The sequence below is a fragment of the Labeo rohita genome, chromosome 12, assembly GCF_022985175.1.
Source record: "Labeo rohita strain BAU-BD-2019 chromosome 12, IGBB_LRoh.1.0, whole genome shotgun sequence".
In the NCBI taxonomy this organism is placed as follows: Eukaryota; Metazoa; Chordata; class Actinopteri; order Cypriniformes; family Cyprinidae; genus Labeo; species Labeo rohita.
The window spans coordinates 4,342,781-4,370,015 of record NC_066880.1 but is presented as its reverse complement, the minus strand read 5'-3'; the positions used below and the strand labels follow the sequence as shown (position 1 = coordinate 4,370,015).

At 33.3% G+C, this 27,235-nt stretch overlaps 1 protein-coding gene and 1 long non-coding RNA gene across 2 annotated transcripts in view; one reads left to right on the top strand and one right to left on the bottom strand.

The window, feature by feature from the left end:
- Positions 1-18,132, top strand: part of tcerg1l (transcription elongation regulator 1 like) — a 110,897-nt gene extending 92,765 nt beyond the window's left edge. Inside the window, exons 7-14 of the mRNA XM_051124700.1 lie at positions 3,236-3,318; positions 5,608-5,696; positions 9,726-9,877; positions 11,812-11,887; positions 13,779-13,890; positions 14,095-14,184; positions 14,529-14,647; positions 16,415-18,132. Of these exons, the coding sequence (XP_050980657.1) occupies positions 3,236-3,318; positions 5,608-5,696; positions 9,726-9,877; positions 11,812-11,887; positions 13,779-13,890; positions 14,095-14,184; positions 14,529-14,647; positions 16,415-16,571 (878 nt within the window). The 3' untranslated portion in view covers positions 16,572-18,132. The remainder of the gene's footprint in view (positions 1-3,235; positions 3,319-5,607; positions 5,697-9,725; positions 9,878-11,811; positions 11,888-13,778; positions 13,891-14,094; positions 14,185-14,528; positions 14,648-16,414) is intronic.
- LOC127174317 (uncharacterized) overlaps positions 1-27,235 on the bottom strand; it is a 62,457-nt gene that overhangs the window by 4,103 nt on the left and 31,119 nt on the right. Inside the window, exon 3 of the long non-coding RNA XR_007828869.1 lies at positions 11,985-12,126. This is a non-coding gene — a long non-coding RNA (uncharacterized LOC127174317). The remainder of the gene's footprint in view (positions 1-11,984; positions 12,127-27,235) is intronic.

Here is a 27,235-nt window from a genome sequence, read left to right as displayed (position 1 = left end):
CATGTACATTTCTAGCATAGTTAACAAGTTGTTCCCTTATGAAAATTAACCATTTTACTACAAATAAAACAAACAAAAAACATGTTTACTATAGTTAAACCGTGGTAACCACAAATTAACCATGGTTTTGCTGCACTATATTTTAATCATGGTATTTGTAGTAAAACTGTGGTTTTGCAAAGTTGTCAATAGTGCAAAAAAACATGGTTACTACACTTTTACTATAATAAAATCATGGTTAGTACTGGCATGTTTTAGTACATGGCTTACATGTTTTAGCAAGTTGCTAGCCTGTTTTATCATGTTGAAACATGCTAGCATTCTAGCATTTAACAAGTTGCTAGCATAGCATGTTTTATCATGTTGTTAACATATTTCAGCATGTTTGTAGCATATTTTAACAACTTTGTGGCATGTTTTAGCATGTTCTTCACATTTTTAATGTTCTAACACGCAAGCTGCTTGCATGTTTTAACATGTTGCTACCATGTTTTACCAAGTGTGCATGTTTTAGCACATTGTTGGCATGTTTTAGCAAATTGTTTACATTTTTAACATGTTGTAACACATTACTAACATGTTTCACGCATGTTTAACATATTGCCAGAATGCTGTAGCAAGCTGCTGGCATGTTTTAACATGTTGCTACCATGTTGTAGCATGTTTTAAAACATTGTTTGCATGTTTTAGCAAATTGTTCACATTTTAACATGTTCTAACACACTGCTAGCATGCTTCAAGCATGTTGCTAGCATATAATGTTTTATCATGTTGTTAACATATTTTAGCATGTTTCTAACATATTTTAACAAGTTGCTAGCATGTTTTATAAAGTTGTTACCATGTTTTGGCACATTATTGGCATGTTTTAGCAAATTGCTTACATTTTTAACATGTTCTAACACATTGCTAACATGTTCTAAGCATGTTTAACACGTTGCCAACATTTTGTAGCAAGCTAGCATATTTTAACAAGTTGCTACCATAACATGTTTTATCATGTTGTTAACATATTTGAACATATTTGTAGCATGTTTTAACAAGTTGCTAACATGTTGTAACAAGTTGTTAACATGTTTTAGCACAATGCTAGCATGTTTTAGCAAGTTGCTGGCATTTTTTCACATTGTTTGCATGTGATACACGTTGTTTGTAACACATTGCATTCTAACATATTGCTAGCATGTTTCCAGCATGATTTGACATGTTGCCAGCTTGTTGTAGCAAGCTGTTAGCATGTTTTAACATGTTTCTAGCATATTTTAACAAGTTAGCATAGCATGTTTTATCATGTTAACAAATTTTAGCATATTTTAACAAGTTTCTAGCATGTTTTAACAAGATGCTGGCATGTTTTAACACATTGCTAGCATGTTTCCAGCATGATTTAACATGTTGCCAACGTCAGTGTTGGGGAAAGTAACTTTTAGAAGTAATGCATTGCAATATTGCATTACTCCATAAAAGTAACTAATTGCGTAAGTAACAATTTTTGCGTTACTTTTTGTCACTTGGACTGGGCTTGCTTGTGTGTTTTTTACAACAAAACCCCAAAAGTTACATTTTTTTTGGAAACCGTAGGGGTGTCTGTGAATAAAGTAGCTTGTTTGAAAAAGTAACTCTGATATTTTCTTGTAAATTTACATGTAATGCATTACTAGTTATTTGAACAAAGTAATCTGATTATGTACTTTCCATACAATGAATGTAGATTCTACACTGCCAAGATCTTAAAAAGTAAGAAAGAAGTCAATAAAACTGGTGCAGTATATTCAAGTCTTTTGAAGACATTTGGCTGCTTTGTGTGGAAAAGACTGAAGTTTAAGCATTCATTCTCTCTCTCAAACCTCATTTGCAATTGAATTTTTCAAATATACATATATTTTATAAGTTAACCACTTGTATCTCCTGTCGGAATGGATTGTTTGCATGCCTTGTCTTTAACTTTACATGTAGAATCAAGACAACCTTTAGCAAACCCCATTCACGCCTCTGAGCAAGAGCTTTTCTCCCTGACGTTTCTTTGTTGTTTTATCCAAAGCTGCTGAATTCAGTATGCAGCCTGTTTGAGTTTAATTTCATGCAGGACAAAAGATCAAGCAGTGCATTTGATTTCCACTCCACCTTACGCTTGCCACATCTAATTTCATACCTTTCCATGGAGATAAAGTGAAAATTATTTTGCCTAGACTGAGTTTGAGTGTGCTCAAACTATTTAACGTGACTGACGGCGTATTGTATAATGGTTTCTACCATTACCGACAGTCTCAGTGTGTTGTTTTTTATTGATTTGCCTGCCAGCTGTTAGGTGGTTGTTATAAGAAGGTTTTACTCTTGTCAACTGATGTTCAGAATGTGTTGCAATGTCTATTGATAACTTTTTGATGTTGCTTGTAATGTGATTTTTTTTGTAATACACTATTGATTTTCTGAATGTTCTGTCAATATTCATAAAGAGCAAATAACATTTCATTGTTTGTACTCTGTGTAATACACTGTGTTTCTGTGAAAAAGAAAATGGTGCAGAAACTATTTTCACTCAGAAATTGCTAGTAAATTTCACAATTAATTATAAATGAAATGTTGAAGCAGAAATAGTATTTTTTTTTTTTTTTTTTTTTTTTTTTTTTTTGTATTGTACTATTCAGAAGCTTGAGGTCAGTTTGATTTTCAATGTTTTTTTTTTTTCTTTTTAACTTTTTTTTTGAAGTTAAAACAACTTTTTTAATATATTTAAAATTTTAATTTATTACAGTGATTTCAAAGCTTAATTTTTAGTCTTCATTCTGCTATAAAATTTCTAAGATATAATATTTCTAAAAATACAAAGCAAAAGCATTTTCACTAGTGGTCTCAGAAAGCTGATGAACAGCAGTCAAGCAGCGAAGAATACTGTCATTTACACATATCAGCATACTTATAAATGAACACATATATTCATATATGCAAATGAAGACACCCCTCTTTCCTTGATGATTGCTCAGCTTAAAATAGAAGACGAGATGAAATAGTTCTCAGTGTAAACTGCAGGTTATCATGCAGTGTTTTCATTATGGGAATTCATTGATTAATTTGGATGCCATAACCATTTAATTAGTACATCAAGTGAACATGGGAATTGTCTATTTGCGTATTTGTTGTTGAACTATATTTACTATTGACGAGGCACTGATTGCTTGAAGAAACTGTGGATTTTGGCATCAGGGGGATATTGAGCATTTATCTCTGTCCTCAGATAAGATTTTGGAACTGAAGAAGCCATCCTGCACAGATGCCTTAGTGCTCCGCCGTGATCCAAACCCAGAGGCTAAAGCTGAGGTTTGTAATCCTTATTTCTCTCATTAGCTGCATTTGAATCTGTAAACCATTTTATAGGCAGCATAAGCATAATTGCCATTGCCATACAGTTCATTCGTTGCCAGACTTAAGTCCTCATGAAAATTGTTTTGGATTGTCTTAGAGGCAGAAAGAATATCGAACTGATTGTGGAAAAGGTCAGACTGCGGGCACAATCAGATTTGGAGTCCAATTAAGATTGAGTTAATAATCGCTTTTGTTGAAGTGCGCCGTACCACCGTGTCCCCATAGGTGACGGCTTTTTAAATCTTCTCAGCCAGATTAATTAGCGAAATTCCCCCAGAACGGTAATTCATTTGACCGTAAAGAGTATGCGAGCCTGCTGGCCGACCTTATGCAGAGAATCGGTAATCTGCATCATTCGGTCATGCAGGCACTGGGTAATTGCTTGTTTTCTGAGTGTGTGTTCAAGGCTGAACACATCTACATCATTTATCAGGTTGATAATCAACACTATATTTTATTATTAGCCTTGTAACCCATGTTTGGGGTGAGATAATTGAGGTTCGCTTTGCCTGCATGATTGCAGAGTAGAAAAAAACACATGCGCTGTTTTAAATCCTCGCTGTCTGCTGCCGAACTGAATTGATTTCTGAAGTGATTTAGAAAAATCTGCATATATTACTAAAATGCAAATATGAGAATATAGGAAACATAAAAATACATACATTACACAAGTATTGACTAAAATAATCGATTTTTGATTATTAGAGTTGTTTTTACTGATACTTTTCCTTACTGAATCAGTATTGAATCTCGAATTTTGGGACTGCCCGTGTACACTTGTAAAATTGTGGATTACTTAAAATTACTGGATTTTTTTTCTGATTTCATTGAATGAATTTGATTTTTTTTTTTTTTTCATTTGTGCTTTTTTCATTAAATATTTCTATTGTTATTATTGTTTTAGCATTATTTATAAAGTATTTATTTTTTATTCATGAAATTATTTTTTTTTAGATTTTTAGTTTTTTTAGTTTACGTTTTAGTAATTTTGTTATGTAGTTATTTGAAATATTTCGGTTCATTTTAGTACTGCAAAATAATACAATATTTCAGTTTTAGTCATTTTAGTGCTTTGTCTTATAATATTTAAATTAGTTGCCAAGCCAACATTTCTAATATTTTTTAAAAGTTTTTTTTTTTTTTTTTTAATATTATTTTATTTTATTTTATTATTTTATTTTCAATGTCAACAAGTCAGTGTCAACAAATTTAAAACATACCATTTTTTACTTTCTTACTGTACATTGATGAACATTTTTCATCATTGCTAAAATGAAAATATGATAATATAAGAAGTATGAAATGCATACATCACACAAGTATTGACTAAAATAATCAATTTTTGATTATTAGAGCTGTTTTTACTGATACTTTTCCTTATTGAATCAGTATTGAATCTTGAATTTTGGGACTGCCCATGTACACTTGTAAAATTGTGGATTACTTAAAATTACTGGATTTTTTTTCTGATTTCATTGAATGAATTTGATTTTTTTTTTTTAGTACTGCAATTTAATACAATATTTCAGTTTTAGTCATTTTAGTACTTTGTCTTATAATATTTAAATTAGTTTAATATTATTTTATTTTATTATGTTATTTTCAATGTCAACAAGTCAGTGTCAACAAATTTAAAACATACCATTTTTTACTTTCTTACTGTACATTGATGAACATTTTTCATCATTGCTAAAATGAAAATATGATAATATAATAAGTATGAAATGCATACATCACACAAGTATTGACTAAAATAATCGATTTTTGATTATTAGAGTTATTTTATATTAGAGTATACTTTTCATTATTGAATAAGTATTAAATTTTGGAATTGCCCATGTACTCTTGTAAAATTATGGATTACTTAAAATTACTGGATTAGGCATTAATTATGTTTTATTAAATGAATTTGAATTTTATTTTTGTCATGTGTGTGTGTTTTTCATTAAATTGTTCTATTGTCAGTATTTTTTTTTTTTTTTTTACCATTTTTTATAAAGTATTTTTTTAATGTATGAATGTTTTTAATTCTTTAGATTTTTAGTTTTTATTTAATTTTAATTTAAGTTTTTGTAATTTTGTTCTTTTGTTATTTGTTATTCATTTTGTGGTATATTTCTATGTAATATTTCAGTTGCTGTTTAATGCTCTCTGACTGTTGTACCGGTCATGAATCTGGCCTGAATTCTGAAATATGCCCTAATGTCAAGTTGACACATCCTTTCTCTATGTATTTGTGTCCAGGATGAGCCTTTTAAAGTCAGTATGGACGAGGACAGCGCGCTCAAAGACAAGAGGCCAGTTGCATCCACGCCTATACCTGGATCCCCATGGTAACTACCCGTTTTGTCTGCGCAAATACGATTGTACGGTTCACCATCTATCTAAAGCATCTTTATTGCTAATAAATGATTCTCTGCATGGAAGATAATGACCGATCGATTGTGTTCTCGCAATTGTCAGTGTCAACCTACTCTTTCAAATGCCACTGTTGTAAGTGCGCTGTTTTCTCCTGTGTTTAGGAATGCTTTAATAGCCAGTTTGTTCTTATATAGTGACATAAAGATGTTTGTTTTATCTCCTCTCATTCTGTCATAAATGTCAGCGGCTTTAGCACCATTTAAATGATGCATGCTGCTTTATAACTGTTTGATGACAGTAATACATGCTTGAATAAAATACAGCAGTGCACATGGCAAACCTCCAGCGCTAAACAGATGCACTGACACCCAATCGAAAATCTGCATTAGGACGACGTGTTATGCAAGACTTCCATTTTTCCTGCCAAAGCAGTGTGGGCTTTCCTTCACTGCAAACAAACACACACACACACACACACACACACATTTCTGAAGCCCAGCAGGCGTCATGGCTTATCGCCTTCAGCTTTTGTTGACTCACACAAACTGGCATCACTGTTAAATGCATTCAACATGTGGTTGATGACACCAGAATTGGAGCTGCTGTGTGATTATCCAGATATGGATGTTGGTTAGATTCCTGTGTTAAATAAAAAAAAACATTTTTAGAGTGTAAATCCAAAGGAAAGAACAAATGAGCTCTCTTTAGTGTCTCAAATGTGTCAAAAATGAGGTTGAATGGAGAGCAAACTGTGATTATTGCTTATGTTTCTACAGTAACTTATCTGATGTTTCTTTTATCTATAATTCAAGAAGAGACTTCAGTAATGTCTCAAACTATATCAGGACACATAATTTGATTTAGACGTTCTGATTTAATAAAACTCTGGTACATTTGGACAGTTTATTTATGAATGAGTTCATAAGAGTCATTTGCTTGCGATTTGGACTTCGCTGGTTGTGCTGTATGTTTTTCATTCACTTAAAACTACGGGTTTATAAGAGTCAACTGCTTGTGAATCGGACTATACTGGTTGTACTGTATGTTTCTGATTCACTTAAAAGTATGGGTTCATAAGAGTCAACTGTTTGTGAATTGGACTAGACTGGTTGTGCAGTATGTTTTTAATTAACTTAAAAATTTGTGTTCATAAGTGTCATTTGCTTCCAAATTCAACTACGCCAGTTGTGCTGTCATGTTTTTGATTCACTTAAAAGTACGGGTTCATAAGAGTCAACTGCTTGTGAATCAGACAATACTGGTTGTGCAGTATGTGTTTGATTCACTTCAAAGTAGAGGTTTATAGTCAATAGCTTGTAAATCGGAGTACACCAGCTGTATATTTTTAATTAAAAATATGAGTTCATAAGAGTCATTTGCTTGTGAATTGAATCACTGGTTATGCTCTGTGTTTTTCATTCACTAAAAAGTACAGGTTCAAAACAGTACACTGATTGTGAATCAGACTATTCGGGCCGTGCTGTATGTTTTTGATTTACTTAAAAAGAATAAGTTCATGAGAGTCATTTGCTTGTGAACTGGACCACGCAGGTTGTGCTGTATATTTTTGATTCACTTAAAAGTACAGGTTTATAAAATTCAATTACTTGTGAATCAGACTACACCAGTTGTGCTGTATGTTTTTGATTCATTTAAAAAAGTACAGGTTTATAAAATTCATTTGCTTACAAATTGGACTATGCAATTGTGCTGTATGTTTTTGATTCACTCAGAAATATGTGTTCATTAGAATCAGTTGCTTGTGAATCAGACTACACCAGCTGTGCTGTATGTTTTTGATTCAAAAGTATGAGTTCATAAGAGTAATTTACTTGTGAGTCATTTGCTTGTGAATTGGACTATGCAAGTTGTGCTGTCATGTTTTTGATTCACTTAAAAGTACGGGCTCATAAGATTCAACTGCTTGTGATTCAGACTACACTGGTTGTGCAGTATGTGTTTGATTCACTTAAAGGTAGAGGTTTATAAGAGTCAGTAGCTTGTGAATCAGAGTACACCAACTGAGCTGTATATTTTTGATTCATTTAAAATTATGAGTTCATAAAAGTCATTTGATTGTAATTTGGATCATTGGTTATGCTCTGTGTTTTTCATTCACTAAAAAGTACAGGCTTGTGAATCAGACAATACTGGTCGTGCTGTATGTTTTTGATTCACTTAAAAATACTTGTTCATAAGAGTCATTTGCACATGAATCGGACTATACTGGTTGTACTCTATGTTTTTGATTCACTTAAAAGTACAGGTTTATAAGAGTCAGTTGCTTGTGAATCAAACTACATCAGCTGTGCTTTATGTTTTTGATTCATTTAAAAAGTATGAGTTCATACATTTTAAAGGAAAGAGTCATTTTCTTACGAACTGGGAAACGCCGGTTGAGCTTCATGTTTTTGATTCACTTCAAACTACAGGTTCATAAGAGTCAATTGCTTGTGAATCAGACCACACCAGTTGTGCTGTATAATTTTGATTCTTTTAAAAGTCAGTTGCTTGTGAATCGGATTAGACTGGATGTGCAATATGTTTATGATTCACTCAAAAATATAGGTTCATAAGAGACAATTGCTTGTGAATCGGACCACACCAGTTGCGCTGTATAATTTTGATTCCTTTTAATAAGTATGAGTTCATAAGAGTCATTTGCTTGTGAATTGGACTACACCAGTTGTGTTTCATGTTTTTGATTCACTTAAAAGTACGGGTTCATAAGAGTCAGTTGCTTGTGAATTGGACTTGACTGGTTGTGCTGTGTTTTTGACTCACTCACGAGTACCGTTTCATTAAAAAGTCATTTGTTTGCAAATCAGACCCTATTCACACAGCTTGTTTATGTTCTGTGCAGCACATGAGAACAACTTAATTTAAAAAGACTGTGTTTTAGATTATGTCATGGTACACTGCCTGTAAACACAGTGATGTTTACATCACACACAGTAACGTGAAGTTTTTTTACTTTGTCTAAATCGATGTAAATTGTGTCATTTGTCTTTATGTTCTGTGTTGTTTTGTTGTAGGATAAACTTCACAAAGTCACAGTGTTTTGCATTTTTTTGGGCAGTTCAGACGTAAGAATTGCTTATAGTAAGAATTGATGTAAGAATTGCTTATAGTAAACCAGGATAGAAGAAAGGCAGAAGAAAGTATTTTACCATGGTAAAAATACTAAGATACACTACTTTGCATCTCCTAAACTAAAAAAGAACAACCTCTGAGCAATAAAATGGTCCTTTGGGTAGAGCTCTTGCTTCTAAAATTAATTTTGGGGTTTTGGTTTTATATGTAGGTTGCATGGAAATGACAAGAATCCCTGGAATATTAATGGAAAGACAAATGAAGCATGTGTCTAGTGCCAACCATATGTTTGCACTATGAATAACCGCATACGAGCAGAACGGATGCTCTGTTTCAAAGATTTTTAATGTCATTGGGTCAGTTTTATGGTACAGGAAGGCACTGCCGATCTCCCTGATGCGATGGGGTTGCAAAATGAAATGTCAGGATTGGTTTGTCATGGTTGGCATGAGGTTGTATCAAATTACCTCACAGACTACTGCAGAATCCATGAATACTTTATCCGACATGCCCTGAATGAAGCCTGAAATGGGTCTTAAATTATCACTGTAAGGTAGGAATATCTAGTGTGGAACGTCTGAAAAATTGACCGATTTTGGATTTGGATTTGACATAAAACTTAAATGTATAATAGGCTTGATGCTGAATCTTGTGAAACTACAAAAGGATGATTACAAACAAAAAAAGAACTGGTGAAGACAAAAATACATCAGAATCTGAATCAAACGGTCAAATTCAGCCCATCTGGTCTTAGTCATTCTCAGCTGTCTTTTGTGACCCAGAAATTGAGGTCCTGCTACGATTGTTTTTCATAATCAGGACTTCTTAGTCACGTTGTGAAAATACCACACAGTCTGTTGTGCTCCTGCCTGTATAAAGGCATGACAGCATCTTTCTCTTTTATGTAGGTGTGTGGTGTGGACAGGCGATGACAGGGTGTTTTTCTTCAATCCTACCATGCATTTGTCAGTATGGGAGAAACCAGTGGATCTAAAAGACCGTGGAGACCTCAATCGAATCATCGAGGACCCACCACACAAACGCAAGAAAGACTCTTTAGGTGAGACTCAATGATTTTGTCCAGAAATAATAGACCATTCAGGCATATTTAACAAACATACAATGATTTTGAACAGTTTTAGATACCATTTAGGATGCATAGTGTACAAATTGGTATGCAGGAAATGTGTTTCCTGACCCATTTAATGGCAAATTTATTTATAAATGACATCCAGATGGCACAAATAAAGTCTTTATAGAACTGAATTTAATTAACATCAAAAGTTCAGCAAGTCTGAAATATAATTGAAACATTGTATTTAGAAATGACACAGACATAAACTGTTATAGAAGATTTAGTAAATGTGTTAACTGTGTGATGCCGTTAAAACATATTTTATGTAATTTCTAAATCAGTCTCATCTAAAACAAATCAACTGTGATTTAAATGCATATTCCATAAACCTGTTATAAAATAGAAGAGTTTGCATTTCAGATGATTTCAGTATAATGCTATTGTTTGCTTTAGTGCGTTTCCAAATAGTAAATGAACTAAAACTGTACTTATATATGCATTTACTGTACAATACCATTTAAAAGTTAGGTATTTTATTTTATTTTATTTTATTTTATTGATGTTTTTGAAAGAAGTCTCTACAGCTTACCACGGCTGAAAATATTTGATTAAAAATGCTGTAAAATATTGTGAATAATATAATATTGTCAAATATTTGTAGAATTTTATTTTGTAATATTTTTAATATTTTTTATTTTATTTGTAAATATGAAATATATGCAAATGTACATATAAACAGGAATATATATTAAGGTTGTCAAACAATTAATTGCGATTAATCGCATAGAAAATAAAAGTTTGAGTTTACCTAATATATGTGTGTGTACTGTGTGTAATTATTATGTATATACAAATACACACAAATTAATGTATATATTTAAGAAATATGTTATGTACATTTTTTTTATTTATATATAATGTAAATTATATCAAAATTATTAAAAAATACATATATACATGAATTAACTCAAACTTACAAACTCAAACTTGTGATTAATCGCAATTAATCGTTTGACAGCCCTAATATATATATGCTTAATAATATATGCTGCTTAATATATTGTGGAAATAAGTATTTTCAAGTTGAAAAGTTGAATGTTGAATAGCATTCTTGTGAACAGCAATCTTTTGTGACATTATAAATGTCTTTACTGTCACTTTTGATCAATTTTATGTATCCTTGCTGAATACTAGTATTCTTTTCTTTAAAAAAAAGCTTACTGACACTAAACTTTTGAACAGTAGCATACCCCCAAATACTAATGAGATCATGTTGGCAAGCCCTGCTGTAGCCTCAAGCTAAGACTCATTTATGTTCAGATTAAGTTGCTGAATCAGTGAAGTGTAACTCACGACGTTATGATATGAAATACAGGAGCACAGTCTGTAAAGGGATGAATTTGACTGAAAGTTTAATCCTCACAGTGCGATAATGATGCTCAAGCAAAAGTTTAATATACCCGCCAACTGCAGAACTGGTGTTCCCGTGGATTAACTAAAAGCAGTAATCCAATGAAGCGGCTCTGCAAATATTGAATTAGTCTGGATCTTGTCTGAAAGTTATTATACGGTTGGCTTGATTTCCCAGAAGGCTTTTCATCTTTATTGATTTAGTTTTATTGCCGTTTCATAGAGATTATCTATTGATGACCTTAATCTATTCAGCGTCTACAATTTAAATATGTCAGTTCGAGGAAATTAGTTTTTATTGTACTTTTTGGATTAAGCCAGGTGTATCAATACAGATCAGCTGGAGCTGTGTGCATAAATAAAACTTTACAAACTTGTTACATATATTTTTTCTTTACTAATTTATTACTTGTTTCTTTTGATAATCTGTTTACATCCAAGCACAGTGTAGAATATATATATATATATATATATACATTGACCTACAGCATGTTTTGTTCCATCAACAGATGATGGTTCAAATGCTGATGCTGATGATGACGATGACGATGAAGAGGAACGTAGTTCAAAGAGCAAGCGCTACAAGTAAGTAGGGATGAGCTATGTAAAATACGACAGCGGATCTGAGTCTGGTTTAACTGATGAGGAGGATCTTGTATCAGATGTGTTGTGTGTCACTCACCTTAATAATCGCAGCTCAACAGGAAGTCTCCGGTTTTTGGTGGGCAACATCTGCATTCACAGCTTGATGCGAATTTCTCAATCTGTCTCTCTTGGAGATGATTTAAATTGAACAGTTGGGTGGCTGAAGTATGCCCAAATGTCTGCGTAGAAACAAGAAAACACTTTACATTTCAAGAAAAATTTGTTTATGTTGTGTATTTCATTTCCAACAGTTTTGTTTTTGAGTTTTTTCCTTGTGATTAACACTGGTTGTCTGATAGGATTTTTTTAATGCCCAATGAAGAAAGTAATTAAAAATTTTGTTTTAACATATTAGAAAAAAATCACAATCATGATTTATGCTTGTCTTCAAAACTTCAAGCATTTACTCATAAGCATTTTGATCAAAAAGTTGTGAAGATCAGGAGAAATAAAGTGTGTCCAAACTTTGTGGTGTATGATAAAAATTAATGATAGCAAAAGAGGCACAGTCAGAATTGCTAAAATGACATTAATAATATTTAATTAACACAGTATTTACTCCAAAATACTTGAAGATATTTGAGAGAGTCATCCATTGACAAGTCTTTGATAAACAGCTCTGTTAATCAGCCAATAGTTTAGGCGGATGCACTGTAAAGTTACTAAAGTCACTGTAAGTTAATAAAAAATTGAGCATGTTTTACAAGAAAACACTTGTTTTGTTTGTGAAATTAAAGGTCCAGAAAGCACAGAGCACCAAAACACCCTTGTAGCCAATCAGCAGTAAGGGGCGTGTCCACTCACGATGGGGGAGGTGCCTGTGTTGGATTGCATGCTCATGAATTTGGAGGCAGGGCTATTAAGAAAGAGGTGTGATCCTTTCAGATAGGGGCGTGTTTGTTTTGGTGATTTTAAATATCAACAGCATCTCTCAGAAATTGCGTACTGCACCTTTAAAGGATTAGTTCACTTTCAGAACAAAAATGTACAGATAATGTACTCACCCCCTTGTCATCAGAGATGTTCATGTCTTTCTGTCTTCAGTCATAAGAAATTATGTTTTTTAAGGAAAACATTTCAGGATTGTAGTGGACTTCTATTGTGCCCCCAAATTTGAACTTTCAAAATGCAGTTTAAATGCAGCTTCAAAGGGTTCTAAATGATCCCAGACAAGGAAAAAGGGTCTTATCTAGTGAAACTATCTTTTTAAAAAAAAATTTATTACAATATATTTTATTTTTTAACCTCAAACACTTGTCTCATCTAGTTCTGTGTGAACTGTTTTTTTCCTGTCATGACAGTTAGGGTACGTCTAAAAACTCCCATCTCATTTTCAAAATCGTCCTACATCACTGCAGAAGTACCAACCCAGAGTTTACAAGGTGAACATGCAAAAAAGATCGAACACCCTTTACAAAAAAAGGTGAAAACAGCAATGTTGGGATGGGAGTTTTTAGACGTACCCTAACTGTCATGACTGGAAAAAAAAAAAACTGTTCACACAGAGCTAGACAAGACAAGAGTTTGAGGTTAGATAGTATATAAATGTAATTTTTTAGAAAATAACCAATCATTCACTTTGATAAGACCCTTATTCCTATCGTTTAGAGCCCTTTGAGGCTGCATTTAAACTGCATTTTGAAAGTTGAAATTTGGGGGCACCATAGAAGCTCATTACATTGAGAGAAATCCAGAAATGTTTGTATCAGTGTATCTGTAAATTTTTGTTCTGGAAGTGAAAATTATTTCTACACCATTTTTTTCACTGTATTGGACAAGATAATAACAGAATTACACATTAGGGCTGTATTTTGTCTCTATTTCTTTAAAGACTGGACCATCCTGATGAGTGTGATGAAGGAAAAAACGGATCATCTCATCAGATGGTTTTACCGCTGGAGCTGCGGATTGGCCACTTCAGAGACATGCTTCTGGAAAGAGGGGTGCGAAATCCACTCATTCTGTGACAACAATAAAACTTCTGCCTTAAATAGATATAAATAAATTAGATTTTCCCATTATTTGGGACACAAAAATCTTACAGACCTTGTATATGTGCACACACTGCAATGTGAATCCTTAAATGTGGCATAATTGACATGCATTTGTTGTGGATGAGCATGATTCATCCTGTGTGTTTTGAACAGGTGTCCGCGTTCTCCACCTGGGAGAAAGAACTGCACAAAATTGTATTTGATCCACGGTACCTGCTGCTGAGTCCAGAGGAACGAAAACAGGTACACACAAAGGTTTTACATCAGCCTCAATCAACCTCAAACATTAATAAAACTTTAAATTTCATTACATTTCCACAGACCTACTGTGGTTTTAAAAGTACTAAAAGATAGTAGTAAAACCAAATGTCTTGCATCAAGGTAGCTGTTTACTGTATATCACATAATTGAGAATGAATTATACACTGAACATGATTTATATATTAAATATATTTGTTATATTATTTAATAAATATATATTTTTATTATTTTATTATATAGACAGAGAGAGTATGATATGTAGACAATAATATAGAAACATCTCTACTAGCTGATTTTTTTTTTTTTTTTTTTTTTTTTGCCCTCAGATATATGATCAGTTTGTCAAAGCAAGAATGAAAGAGGAGCACAAAGAGAAAAAGTGCAAACTCCAGCAAGCGAAAGAAGAGTACAGAAAACTGCTGGAGGAATCAAAAATCACATCCAGGTGAGCTTATGAAATAAGTGTGACTGCTTTTGCTGATGCATTAATAAAATCCGTCTCTAGAGCGGATTATTTATTCAGCAAAGGTGTTAATAACTGATGGTCTTTGCAGTTTGGGTCCTGGTTTCTTTGGGTTTGTGTATTTGAGGATAACCTTGTTTCTTGTTAAAGGTCTCACACAGAAGTGATTTCAAACACGCCACAGGGATTAACACTCGGCTTAAAGTTCCCACTTTGCAGGTTGAACAGAGAACTGTTCCTTACCTGATTCATTTATAGTGAAAGGAATTGAAGAGACGTGAATTGATGCACTAATATTAACACATTCACAGCTCTTGTCCTTGAAGCAAAAAGTGATCATCTTAAATAATTGACTATGAGTAGATGGAAATATGCTATACATTTATGTATATGTTTGCATTAACTCTTTCCCCATGGTAAGAGGTGCTATTACACATCTTCTGAAAAGAGTACTGAATGTCTGGATCAAAACATAGTGTAAAAGAAGCAGAAACAAGGGACTGCATATGTTGGCAAATGCATGTATAAAATAAGATCATCAAGCATTAAAAAGCATATAAATCAAAACTACCTATTGAGATCAGGGGAGTGAATATATTAAACTAGTATTAAATGAGAAAATATTTTACTTAACATTTCAGAAGATAACTACAGTGGCGTTTTAGTGCCACATAAAAAAAAATCTACGAAATCTACGAGAATAAAGTCGAAATATTACGAGAATAAAGTCAAAATACTTTGAGAATGAAGTCAAAATATTATGAGAATAAAGTTGAAATTACGAGAATAAAGTCAAAACACTGAGAATAAAGTCGAAATATTACGGGAATAAAGTCGAAATACTACGAGAATAAAGTTGAAATTATGAGAATAAAATCAAAATATACAAGAATAAAGTTGAAATATTACAAGGATACAGTCGAAATATTCTAATTTTTTTATATCTTAACTTTATTCTTGATTTTTTTTACTTTAATCTCATAATCTTAGATTTTTTTTTTTTTTAACGTGGCACTAAAATGCCGTCGTAGATGACAAATGTGTCTAAATGAAGGATGTTTTGTGATATTGTGCCTTACTGCTTAAATGGGTCATCGGATGCCCATTTTCCACAAGCTGATATGATTCTTTTAGGGTCTTAATGAAAAGTCTCTAATATACTTTGATTAAAAATTCTCAGTGTTTTTGTAAAACACCCTTTTTACCTTGTCAAAATCAGCTCTGCAAAAATCATCTCATTCTAAGGGGTTGTTCCTTTAAATGCAAATGAGCTCTGCTCGCCCCGCCGCTCTTTTCTCTCTGTGGAAAGATGATTTTGTTTACTTTAGCCGCATTTAGCCGCATTTAGTCGCGTTTAGCCGCTAAACTTCCTAACTACCACGTTATAAGGAAAGGCGATCGCAAAAATTCATAAAAAAATGCTTATACTCACTTCTGCTGTAAGTGAAGCTGGATCACGAATGATTCGCACGAACATGTGTGTTTGTACATACACTGCCAACACACATTAATGTTCAAACAACATGAAAAAGTGAACTTAGCATCCAATGACCTCTTTAAATGCTTTGGCCAGGTTCATGCGTTTTTTACCTGTACTTCAGACTGAAGATCTGAAAAGGCTTTCAAAGTCTAGCCATGAAAACAACTGCAATCAGACCTCTTACAGCTGAACAATAGAGCACCATCACATAGATGACATAAAAAAAATGATGACTGTCAAGCATCTCATTCTGATGTTCTCGTTTGCAGGTCAACGTTCAAAGAGTTTTCGGAAAAGTACGGGAAAGATCCGCGATTCAAGCAGGTTCAGAAAAGGAAAGACCAGGAGCTGTTTTTCACCCAGTTCATCAGCACGCTAAAGAAGAGAGACAAGGAAAACAGAATTCGACTGAGGAAGATGAGATGAGTGTTTGCGGACAGGACCGTGACCTCTCCACAGTACTGTGAACTGATTTCCTGTGACTGTTTATCACAGCGTATACAGAGATATCATCTGCCCATATGTCTGAGGCAGTTTGCTTTTCAATGACTGAATTTCAAACAAAAGAAACCAATACAGATCCAGTCTGAGCAGTGGTTTGGGAACGAACTCTGTATATCTGAATCTGTTTCATATTGAAGCTCTTAGTCTCCGGTTTGAGTATAATGAGGTTCCTGAACACGAACACAGAGTTTGGATGGAAGTATTTAAAGCCATTGACCTGTGCACACAGGCGGAAAATGATTTTTATAACAAGTGTAAATAAGTGTCAACTTGCCTGGCGCTGTGCTAAAAGTGACCGTAGAAGTGAAACTGTTTTGTCAGAGTAAGACACAGATTCTCCACAGCATCTGTGAGAGTCGGTAAGTGGTGTTGTGTATTGATAGAATTTTTCAAATGTTGTCTAATGGTTTGTTGTAATTAAATTTGTCATGATATCGTAAAAATGAAAGTGATACTTTTTACTGAACATTCATGTACTGCTCTGTGAAGTGTTGTGATACTTAAAGGAATAGCCAAAATGAAAATTTGCTGACAGTTCACTAACCCTCAGGCAATTCAAGATGTAAGTTTCTTCATCCAAACAGATTTGGAGAAATTTAGCATACAACATTTACAATAGATTCTCTGCAGTGAATGGGTGCCGTCAGAATTAGAGTCTAAACTGTTGATAGAAACATCACAATAATCTACAAGTAATGCTCAATTTCTCTAAATCTGTTCCCATGAAGAAACAAACTCAGCTATATGTTGGATTACCTGAGAGTGAGTACAATTTCAGCAAATTTTCATTTTGGATGAGTTAAAGAAATAGTTCATCCAAAATGAAAATGGATTCTGTTTACAGTAAATGAGAAATTTCATTAAAAGGACTGTTTAGATGTGTGTGGCTGCATTTGATTCATGTAGCTACTTGTAAGTATGATTAAATAAATTATTTTATTTAATTTACTGATTGAAATGCAATTTTACATTTTTCTGTCAGCTTTTATACACACCAAAAAGGGTTCCAATTATTTTCATTCTAAATTCAAGTAGGAATTGTGGGATAAAAACATTTCAAAAAACAGCAATTTTAGATAGAAGGTAGAATAGCAAGATGTTAACTTTTATTTTAATTTGTATTCCATGGCAAGACAATAAATAATTAGAAATTGCAAGATGCAAGAAAAAACAAATTGAATTCTAAGGTTATATATCACAATCTTAGATTATATCTTGCATTTCTGAAACTCCAAACTGCAATATAAAATGTTGCAAGTACCATTTTATTTATTTATATAATTATTTATTTTTATACAGTGATGGAAATGGGCTTCTATTGCATACAATGGCATGCCATGCAAAATCTGGTTATAATTTAAAAAATTTAGAAGATGCAACATTCCAAAGTCTTTCTCTGTTTCAACAAATTATTTATTTTAGCAAGAGAGATAGCATTGGTTATACTGAATGAACTACTATGTTCAAAACATCCAAGATATTTCAAATGGATGAAAACACATGATTTTTGGATGTAAGAAGAGGTGACAGCAGAGCATCGTCCCAAAAAAGAAAGTGACCTTTATGAAACTCTCCAAATTTGACCCCAAGGCCATCATCCTTGTTTCTGAGCCTGTATGTATGTTATCATGTTGACATTTTTCAGTGTTAAATTTAATTTTTACATTATTTTTTTGTCATTTTTACTGTAATACCTCAGTTAAGAGCTTTTAATCTGCAAACATTTTATTTATAACTATTTTTGTTGATATTTAAATAAACGTCATATATTGTGGAAAAGTAAATAAAAAGTGATTTACAAAAAAACATATTTCTGAATATACATAGCAAACTGTCACAACATATTATTCTTATCGGGTTCCTTCATTAACTTTGACACACCAGAAGACATGCAGGCTGAACATCTGAACATTCAGTTTCATTTGCTTTTCTAGATGTTTCAGCTAAAATTAGAATTTGATGTGACTGCTTAAATGCTGACCATAACTTTTCATTTATTACAGTGCACATATTTGTCATAGTAACACAAACTATTTCTCAGGCATCAAATTTAATTTGAAAGATCATTAAAATGATCTCTCTTTATTATATACTGTACACTTTGAGAGACATTTGAGTGGACTGGCATTTTCAAACTGGTTTTTGTAGGGACCGCTGGCCATCTTCTGTGAAGCTCTTTGATTTAAAGTTGAGGTCTGTTTTCTGCTGCATTGCCTGCAAACACTCAACTCAAATAACCAACAACAAAGACTGTGTTTCATCAGCACCACCCTCATTATTTTAACACCAGAGACAATAAGACAAAAAAAGCCTGAATATGTAATAAACATGATACTATGGCTGAAAATAACCTTGCATTTTTAAGCCATAGCCTAGTGATTATTTGAAACCCTTTTCACAGTAATGCACTAGAGATGCTGTATATTCAGTCATTGTTCAGCTTATCTTGGGTCAAGGGAATCGTGTTTTCATGAAAAGACCAATGATGTCTGCAGCTGTCTAGATAATACAATAAAAACGGGAACCAACAGCCAGCATTGTACAAGTCATGATACAGTTTCACAGTGAATTAGAATGGACACATATTTGAGAAACAGTTATAGGGATATTTACCCTGAAATGAAAATTCTGTCAAACCTGTATGACTTCAGAAGATTTGTATGGACTACTTTCATGGTGCACTTCGTCACTTTGTTTTTTGACTATTCTTTAAAAAACCCTTCTTATGTGTTCAAGTGAGTAAATAATGATGGTAATTACATTTTGGGCTCAACTGTTAATACAGGCTCATCAATAACCTGAGAGAACAAAAGTTTGAAGGAAGAAACAATACTCAATTTTCAAGGACACTGACAGTGAAGAATGAAACAAATAGATTCAATTACCCTGTCCGGTCGTCTTCTAGAGCCTGGACATAAACTTCATATAATAAAATAGCCAAAAAAACAAAATAAAAAAAATACAATAATGACAATTAAAAGTCAACACATCTTAAATACACAGCACTTCTGAAGTAGGAAAATTACATTTTTTTAAACTTCCTGTGACAATACACCTACAGCATTTTAACACCTTTAAAACCATTAACAGTCTCTCGTATTTTAGTCTAATTTGCACTAGACATCATCTGTAAACATACACACACACACATACATAAATGCTGTTGGTTGAACTTTCTGTTCATCAAAGCATCTTGACAAAAATGTGTTTTTTTTTTTTAACTGTATTTTTGATCAAATAAATGCAAACTTGAAAGCTTGTAAGCATAAGCATGACGATGACGACAACTGCTTTTCTTTAAATTATTATTAAACTAGTAAGTAGTAACTACTTAACCTTGTTTCCGCCACTGAATAAAAAACATATATATATATATATATATATTGCAATTCTGAGAAAAAAAAGTAAGAATTGCGAGTTTGTATCAAAATTCTGAGAAAAAAGTCAGAATTGCAAGTTTGTGAAGATATTGACTTCAGAAAAGTTGAATGAACTTGGATTTGAATGAACGTACTATTTTTATGGTGCACTTTGTCAGCTTCACAGTCATGGTCACTATGAAAAAAAAGTTTTTGACAGTTCTTAAAGGGGTCATCGGATGCAAACTTCACTTTTTCATGTCGTTTGAACATTAATGTGTGTTGGCAGTGTATGTACAAATCTACCCTATAATGATAAAAATGCATGCAGTGGTTTTTAATTAATCTGTAAAAATAATATCCCCTTTTTCAAATCGAGCTGTTCTCAGATGCCTGCCGGTGTGCCGTCACACCAACAGAGGCCACTCCCACGATAGTTGATTGACATGAGCTCTTACCTCAGACCAGCTGTCACAGTCCAGTAACTTTCCTTGTTTCGATGCCGAAGCAGGGATGTAAGTTAGACAAGAATATCTCTGATTGAGCGATTGAGGTGTTGTGTTGCTGGATGTAATAATGAACATAGTGGTCGTCATTTACTCCCGACATCTGAGCCGCTGAAGATGAAGTGGATTACATTTGTTTGTGAAGGGAATGCGCCTCCCGATTTACATATATCCGTCTATGTTTGCGCGAATCATTCGTGATCCAGCTTCACTTACAGCAGAAGTGTATATAAGCATTTTTTATGAATCTTTGCGATCGCCTTTCCTTGTAACGTGGTAGTTAGGAAGTTTAGTGGATAAAAACTGCAAAAGTAAACAGGCTCGTCACTCCACAGAGAGAAGAGAGGGGCGGGGCGAGCAGAGCTCATTTGCATTTAAAGGAACAACCCCTTAGAATGAGATGATTTTTGCAGAGCTCATTTTGACAAGGTAAAAAGGGTGTTGTTTTACAAAACCATTGAGAATTTTTAATCAGAGTATATTAGAGACTTTTCATTAAGACCCTAAAGAATCATATCAACTTGTGGAAAATGGGCATCCGATGACCCCTTTAAGAAACCACTTCTTATGTGTTCCAGTGAGTTAATTTTTGGGGTCAACTTTTAATACAGGCTCATTAATAACCTGAAAGAACCCCACACTGACTGTTTCAGCTGTAATCAAAGTTTGAAGAAAGAAACAATACTCAATTTTCAAGGACACTGACAGTGAAGAATGAAACAAATAGATTCAATTACCTTGTCCAGTCGTCTTCTAGAGCCTGGAAATAGACATCATATAATAAAATAGCCAAATAAAATAAAATACAACAATGACAATTGAAACTTAAGGCTTAAATATACAGCACTTCTGAAGTAGGAGAATGACACTTTTTTTTAAACTTCCTGCAGAAATGACAATACACCTACAGCATTTTAACACTTTTAAAACCGTTAACAGTCTGTCTTATTTTAGTCTAGTTTTAGACAACATCTGTAAACACCTAGATAGATACAGACACACACAGATAGATAGACAGATAGATAGATAGATAGATAGACAGACAGACAGACAGATAGATAGATAGACAGATAGATAGACATTTTATTATTTTAAAATAATACAAAAAATATTCAAAATTTAAAAAAATGTATATTTAAAATAAATGCTGTTTGTTGAACTTTCTGTTCATCAAAGCATCCTGACAAAAATGTATCAGGGTTTCCACAAAAAACATTATGCAACAAAACCGTCTGCAGCATTAATAATAATAAATTATTATATTAGCATTAATATTACATCGATTTCTGAAGTCTGGAGTAATGATACTGAAAATTCAGCTTTGTATCACAGAAATAAATTACATTTTAAAATATATTTAAATAGAAAACCTTATTTTAAACTGTCATATTATTTAACAATATTACTGTTTTTAACTAGTAAAGCCCGTTTCTGCCACTGAATAATGTGTAATTTTTTTTCCCAGAATCGCATGATACAAACTTGAAATTCTACGTTTTTGCGACACAAATGTGCAATTCTGACTTTTTTTCTTAGAATTATGAGACAGAATCTCGCAATTGCAAGTCATAAAGTCAGAATTGTGAGATATAAACTTGCAGTTTTGACTTTTTAGAATTCTGAGGGAAAAAAAGACTATGTTCTCAGAATTGTAGGTTTATATCTCATAATTCTGACTTAATACCTCACAATTGTTATAAAGTCAGAATTGCGAGATATAAACTCGTAATTCCAAAAAAATAAACTCAAAATTGCGAGACACAAACTTTCTCAGAAGAGCGAGTTTTATATCTCACAACTTTGACTTTATTACTCAGAATTGCTAGTTCATATGTCACAATTCTGACTTTATAACACGCAATTGCAAGTTAAGTCAGAACTGTGATATATAAACTTACAATTCTGAGAACATAGTTTTTTTTCCCCCTCAGTACTGAACTTTATAATTTGCAATCGTGAGTTGCGTGAGAATTGTGTGAAATAAGTCAGAATTGCGAGTTTTTATCTTGAAATTCTGACTTTATAACTTGCAATTTATTTCATGCAGTACTTGCTACTTGCAAGTTTATATCAGGCAAGACTTCATTTCTCAGAATTTCAGGTTGTATCATAATTGCGAGATGTAAACTTGCAATTGCAAGCAAAAAGTCAAAATTGTGAGATAAAAAGTCGCAATTATCTTTTTACATTTTTTATTCAGTGGCAGAAATGGGCTTCCATTAGTAATGGCCTCTAATGTAGGCTTCATTTTATGTTTTGACAAGTACAACTGGGTCAATTTCACAGGGCCTGTCAAAATGTCCCTAGGAAATTGTTATTCCCATTAAAATATTATCAAATATCAATATTCAAAGTAAATCTGAAAATGATTTCCTCTCAAATCGTGTCAAATCAAAAAGTGTCGAGCCTCCTAGTATAAACTTCAACCAAATAAATGTATTTCTTTCCGGCTTATCTCTCTCACAGCAGAGAAGCTGTCCAAACATGGGGAATGATTGAGAATTTGGCTACTGGCATCGAGGCCCAGTGCTCGTTTACTAGGTGACGGAGCCGGAGCACGTTCACGTCGTCAGTAGTGCCGCATTCCCTCTGCGCCTCACACAGTCTGATTGAACCGACTCACTGGTGAGGAAAAGTCAACAGCCCTTCTCCATCAGTGTCACCTCAATGAAACACAGCTATAAATAAGCACAGGGACAGCAGACAGTGTGCTGGCAAACTGTTTTATGGGGGAGTAAACTCCATTATGGCTCCACGGGACATCCATACTCTCTGGCTTCATTCCAAGCATGCGTCTACTCCTATCCATTAATGAAACTGCAGGTGACTCTGGTGCAGGATCAGGGAGTGAAAGCTTGGGGTGAGAGATCACTATATAGAACCCGTTCTGACTAGAAGGGCATTGCTGCAGAGGTCTACCATGAATATAAATATGCGTCCCAAGAAGAGATTGAAGTTCAAGTCATTGTTCACAGTGAGCTGTTAATGTAAGATCCACTGAGATGGATCTGTGAGTTCAGAACCTGAGAACAAATGGTTCAATTGAAAAGAACCAACAATCAAAAGAAATGATTCATTCACAAATTGGACTGGTCTACTTTTTAAAACACCCAGTTCTTTAACAGCTCTGACAGGCAAGTTTATCAGCGAATAACGTATTACAGTACAACAACTAATACCAACAATGCAATTTATTCAAACGTACAGTTATGGACTTTTCTGAACCTGATAGTAAGAAATTTCTTTAAATTGAAGAATTGAATAAATTAAAATGTATGGAATCCCATTTCCACCACAGAATATAGAAATAAATAAAAGTAATTGCAGCGTTGACTATTCAGACTTTGTTCTCACAATTCTGACATTTTTTCTTTGAATTCTGAGTTTAAAATCTCACAGAATTGCTTTTTTTCCACCATGGAATATATATATATATATATATATATTTTTTTTTTTTTATAATTATAATTATTTATTATAAATAAAAGACTTTATATTTCAGAATTCACACTTTTCTTTTTTTTTTTTTTTTAGTTCTCAGGTAAGATTTTGTTTTCTCAGAAATCTGAGAAAAAAAGTTTGAATTGTAAGATATAAAATAAGGAATTGTGATTAAAAATTTGCTATTACCTTTCTTTTTTATTATTTTCTTTTATTTTATTTATTTACTTTTTTACTTCCTTGTGAATAAAAATTACAACTAACATTCATTTGGAAGTATTTACTAGAGTTAGAGAGAATTTATACTGACTGTGGTACTTTATTTAGCCTAACATTTTATTTAGATGTAACACTTAGTAACAAATTTACAATCTCATTCTAATAAGGACATCATACAAAACATAATTTCCCTTGCTCTTTTTAAATAAAAGTGTTTGATTTACTTGATTGACTCTGCTCTTTCTGAAAGCATCATGTTATAACCTTGAGCATTTTAACATTCACAGATCAACACCTATTTAGTGTGCCAAGAGGTTAGCCAATCATAACAGAGGTCATTTGTATATTTAGATCTTTTGTGTAAAGTATCAAACAGGGCCTGAACGTGGGAGAAACATACTGTAAGTTTCAAAAGTGGAGATTATGGCTTCTTGAAGTTATTAAATGCTCAACAAAAAATCATTAAACAGCATTACCAGAGTAATATCATGAAGAATCAAAGTTCCCTTGATCTTTTTGAGATAAAAGACTTCATTGTACCATGAAGAAATACTGTAACTTTTAAAACTCAAAAACTACTAAGCTGTAAAAATGGTTCATTCAGTCAAGAGTTCAACATATGAAGTCATATTGAAGTCACAATATAATGAACTCTTTACAAAGACTCTAGCAGCGTAGGATGGAAAAATTAAAAATCTACTGCATATTACATCAAACAGCAAACCTGAAGCCTGCAAATATCTCATTTAACATGCAAAGCAAGTATAGCAGAAGCTAAAAATGGCCTACTTAATTCTACAGATAAGAAAGAGGGTGGGAAATGCTCATAAAAAATCTAAAGAATGACTTACTAACTTAAATATAAATATAAATGAAAATTAATCGTATGATCCCTACTTTGTATAATACAAAACACCCTTTGAGGTCAAATAATCCTGCTTTAGAATATATCAAACATGTGGCTCAGTGGAGGAAATGTACAGTCAGGAGGTAAATTAGGCATGGCATCACCTGTGTCCAGACTGGAGTGCTGACACAAGCATATATCTCTTAAAAAATAGTGTTTTAGAATCAAATCTGTGCACAAAAGAAGGAAAGGACAGAAGAACGAGGTTCAAATGAGAGCATGTCGGTTTCAGCGAACGCAGGTGCGGCACTGTTGTGGTAATGCGTCACAATCAATATTGATCAAGTTGCGGAAATCAGACATCTAAACTAACAAACGACAGGAGCTCTGAAAACGCAGGCATTATTTTTCAATTTGCCACTTTTACATTCAAATGGAAATGAGAAAAAATATATAAAGCATTTATATTTTACACCTGTTTGAAAGTGAATCCAGTTGCTTAGAAACACAAACAGCACACTCCCTCTCAACGAGCGGATTTGAGAAATCATGAAAGGTACAGTTCACCCAAAAAATAAATATATGCACCCTCAGGCCATCCCAAATGAGTTTGTATCTTCATCTAAACAGATTTGGAGAAATTTAGCATTGCTCATCTCTTGCTCACCAATGGATCTTCTGCAGTGAATGGGTGCCGTCAGAATGAGAGTCCAAACAGCTGATAAAAACATCACAATAACTCACAACTAATCCACACGACTCCAGTCCATAAATTAACATCTTGTGAGCTGCGTGTTTGTAATCATTCAGACATTTTCAACTGCTTTCTCCAGTTTCACCTGAATCAGTAGAGAAATATGCACAGATCAAGCATTGTTTATAAGCAAAAACAGGGACACCAAGAGCTAGAAATTACATTTTTAAAAATGCTGCAATGTTTTCTTCAAAAAACAATTTTTTTACGACTGAAGAAAGAAAGACATGAACATTTTGGATGACAAGGGGGTGAGTACATTATCTGTAAATTTTTGTTCTGGAAGTGGACTTAGCTTAAAATATCTTAAAGGTGATTTTTTTTTCTTACAAACAAGCAGATTTTAACTTCACAAGACATTAATTGATGGACTGGAGTTGTGTAGATTTTTTGTGATGTTTTTAGCATCTGTTTGGACTCTCATTCTGACGGCACCCATTCACTGCAGAGGATCCTTTGGTGAGCAATTCTATAATGCTAAACAACATCTTAGATGGCCTGAGTCAGTTTTTAGCTAATTTTCATTTCTGAGTGAACTATTCTTTTAATAGTTTTAATTATTTTATCCCTTTAAAAGTTCCTTTAAAGCAATTCTGTGAAAAAAGTTAACATTTTGTATCACACAATTCTGAGAAAAATTTAAATTGCTAGTTTTTTAATCGCATTCTGAGGAAGAAAAAAAAAAACAGTTTAAAATGCGAGTTCCTTTAATATCCATTGAAACCTTAGATGTATTATTCACTTTTGTTAATTATTAAGCACTAAAATAGTGAAAAGAGTGGTGATGCAATATTTTTAGAGCAATAATGATGCTTTCTGCAAGGTTATTGTTAGGTGCAATTAGGAATAAGTTTTTGTCTAAAGTCTAAAACTTGAAAATGAATGCAGTCATTAGTGAGAAATTCACACATTCAGAAAAATTGGTAGAAAAGTTGGTACTGTGTACAAGTGGTGATCCCAAAACTATTACCTATGTAATATTTATGAGAGTGCAGTACCGCTCGCTTGTTAGTGGCTGCGGGAGAATCATCCCGCTTTGGCCAGTAGGCGTGTTTAGGCTGTGGACCCCCTGGTGGCGCTTTATCCACTAAACAAACTCTTTGCTGTGGTTTTTCTGACAGCACAGTTTGTTCCAGACGTTTTGGCATTCAAGTCCTCGTTTGTTATAAAAATCCACACAACATAAAGAGAATGAAGACAACATCTGTCCCTCAGTGCTATCCGATGTGCTCCTCCTGCCAAGGGGGTCTGTATTTCAACATATTTTGTGCTGTTGCGTAATAATACCTAGTATTTTTCTACAGTCTTGGAGAACAGAAGTCATCCGCACCAGAATGGCATTTCTGCCCTTTTTTAGTTTAATAATTCATGGTTTTCAACTCTGAACCACATCAGCCATCATTATCTGTATATACAGTATACGTTATTTTTAGCTAAACACAATATGACCTCTTTTCCAA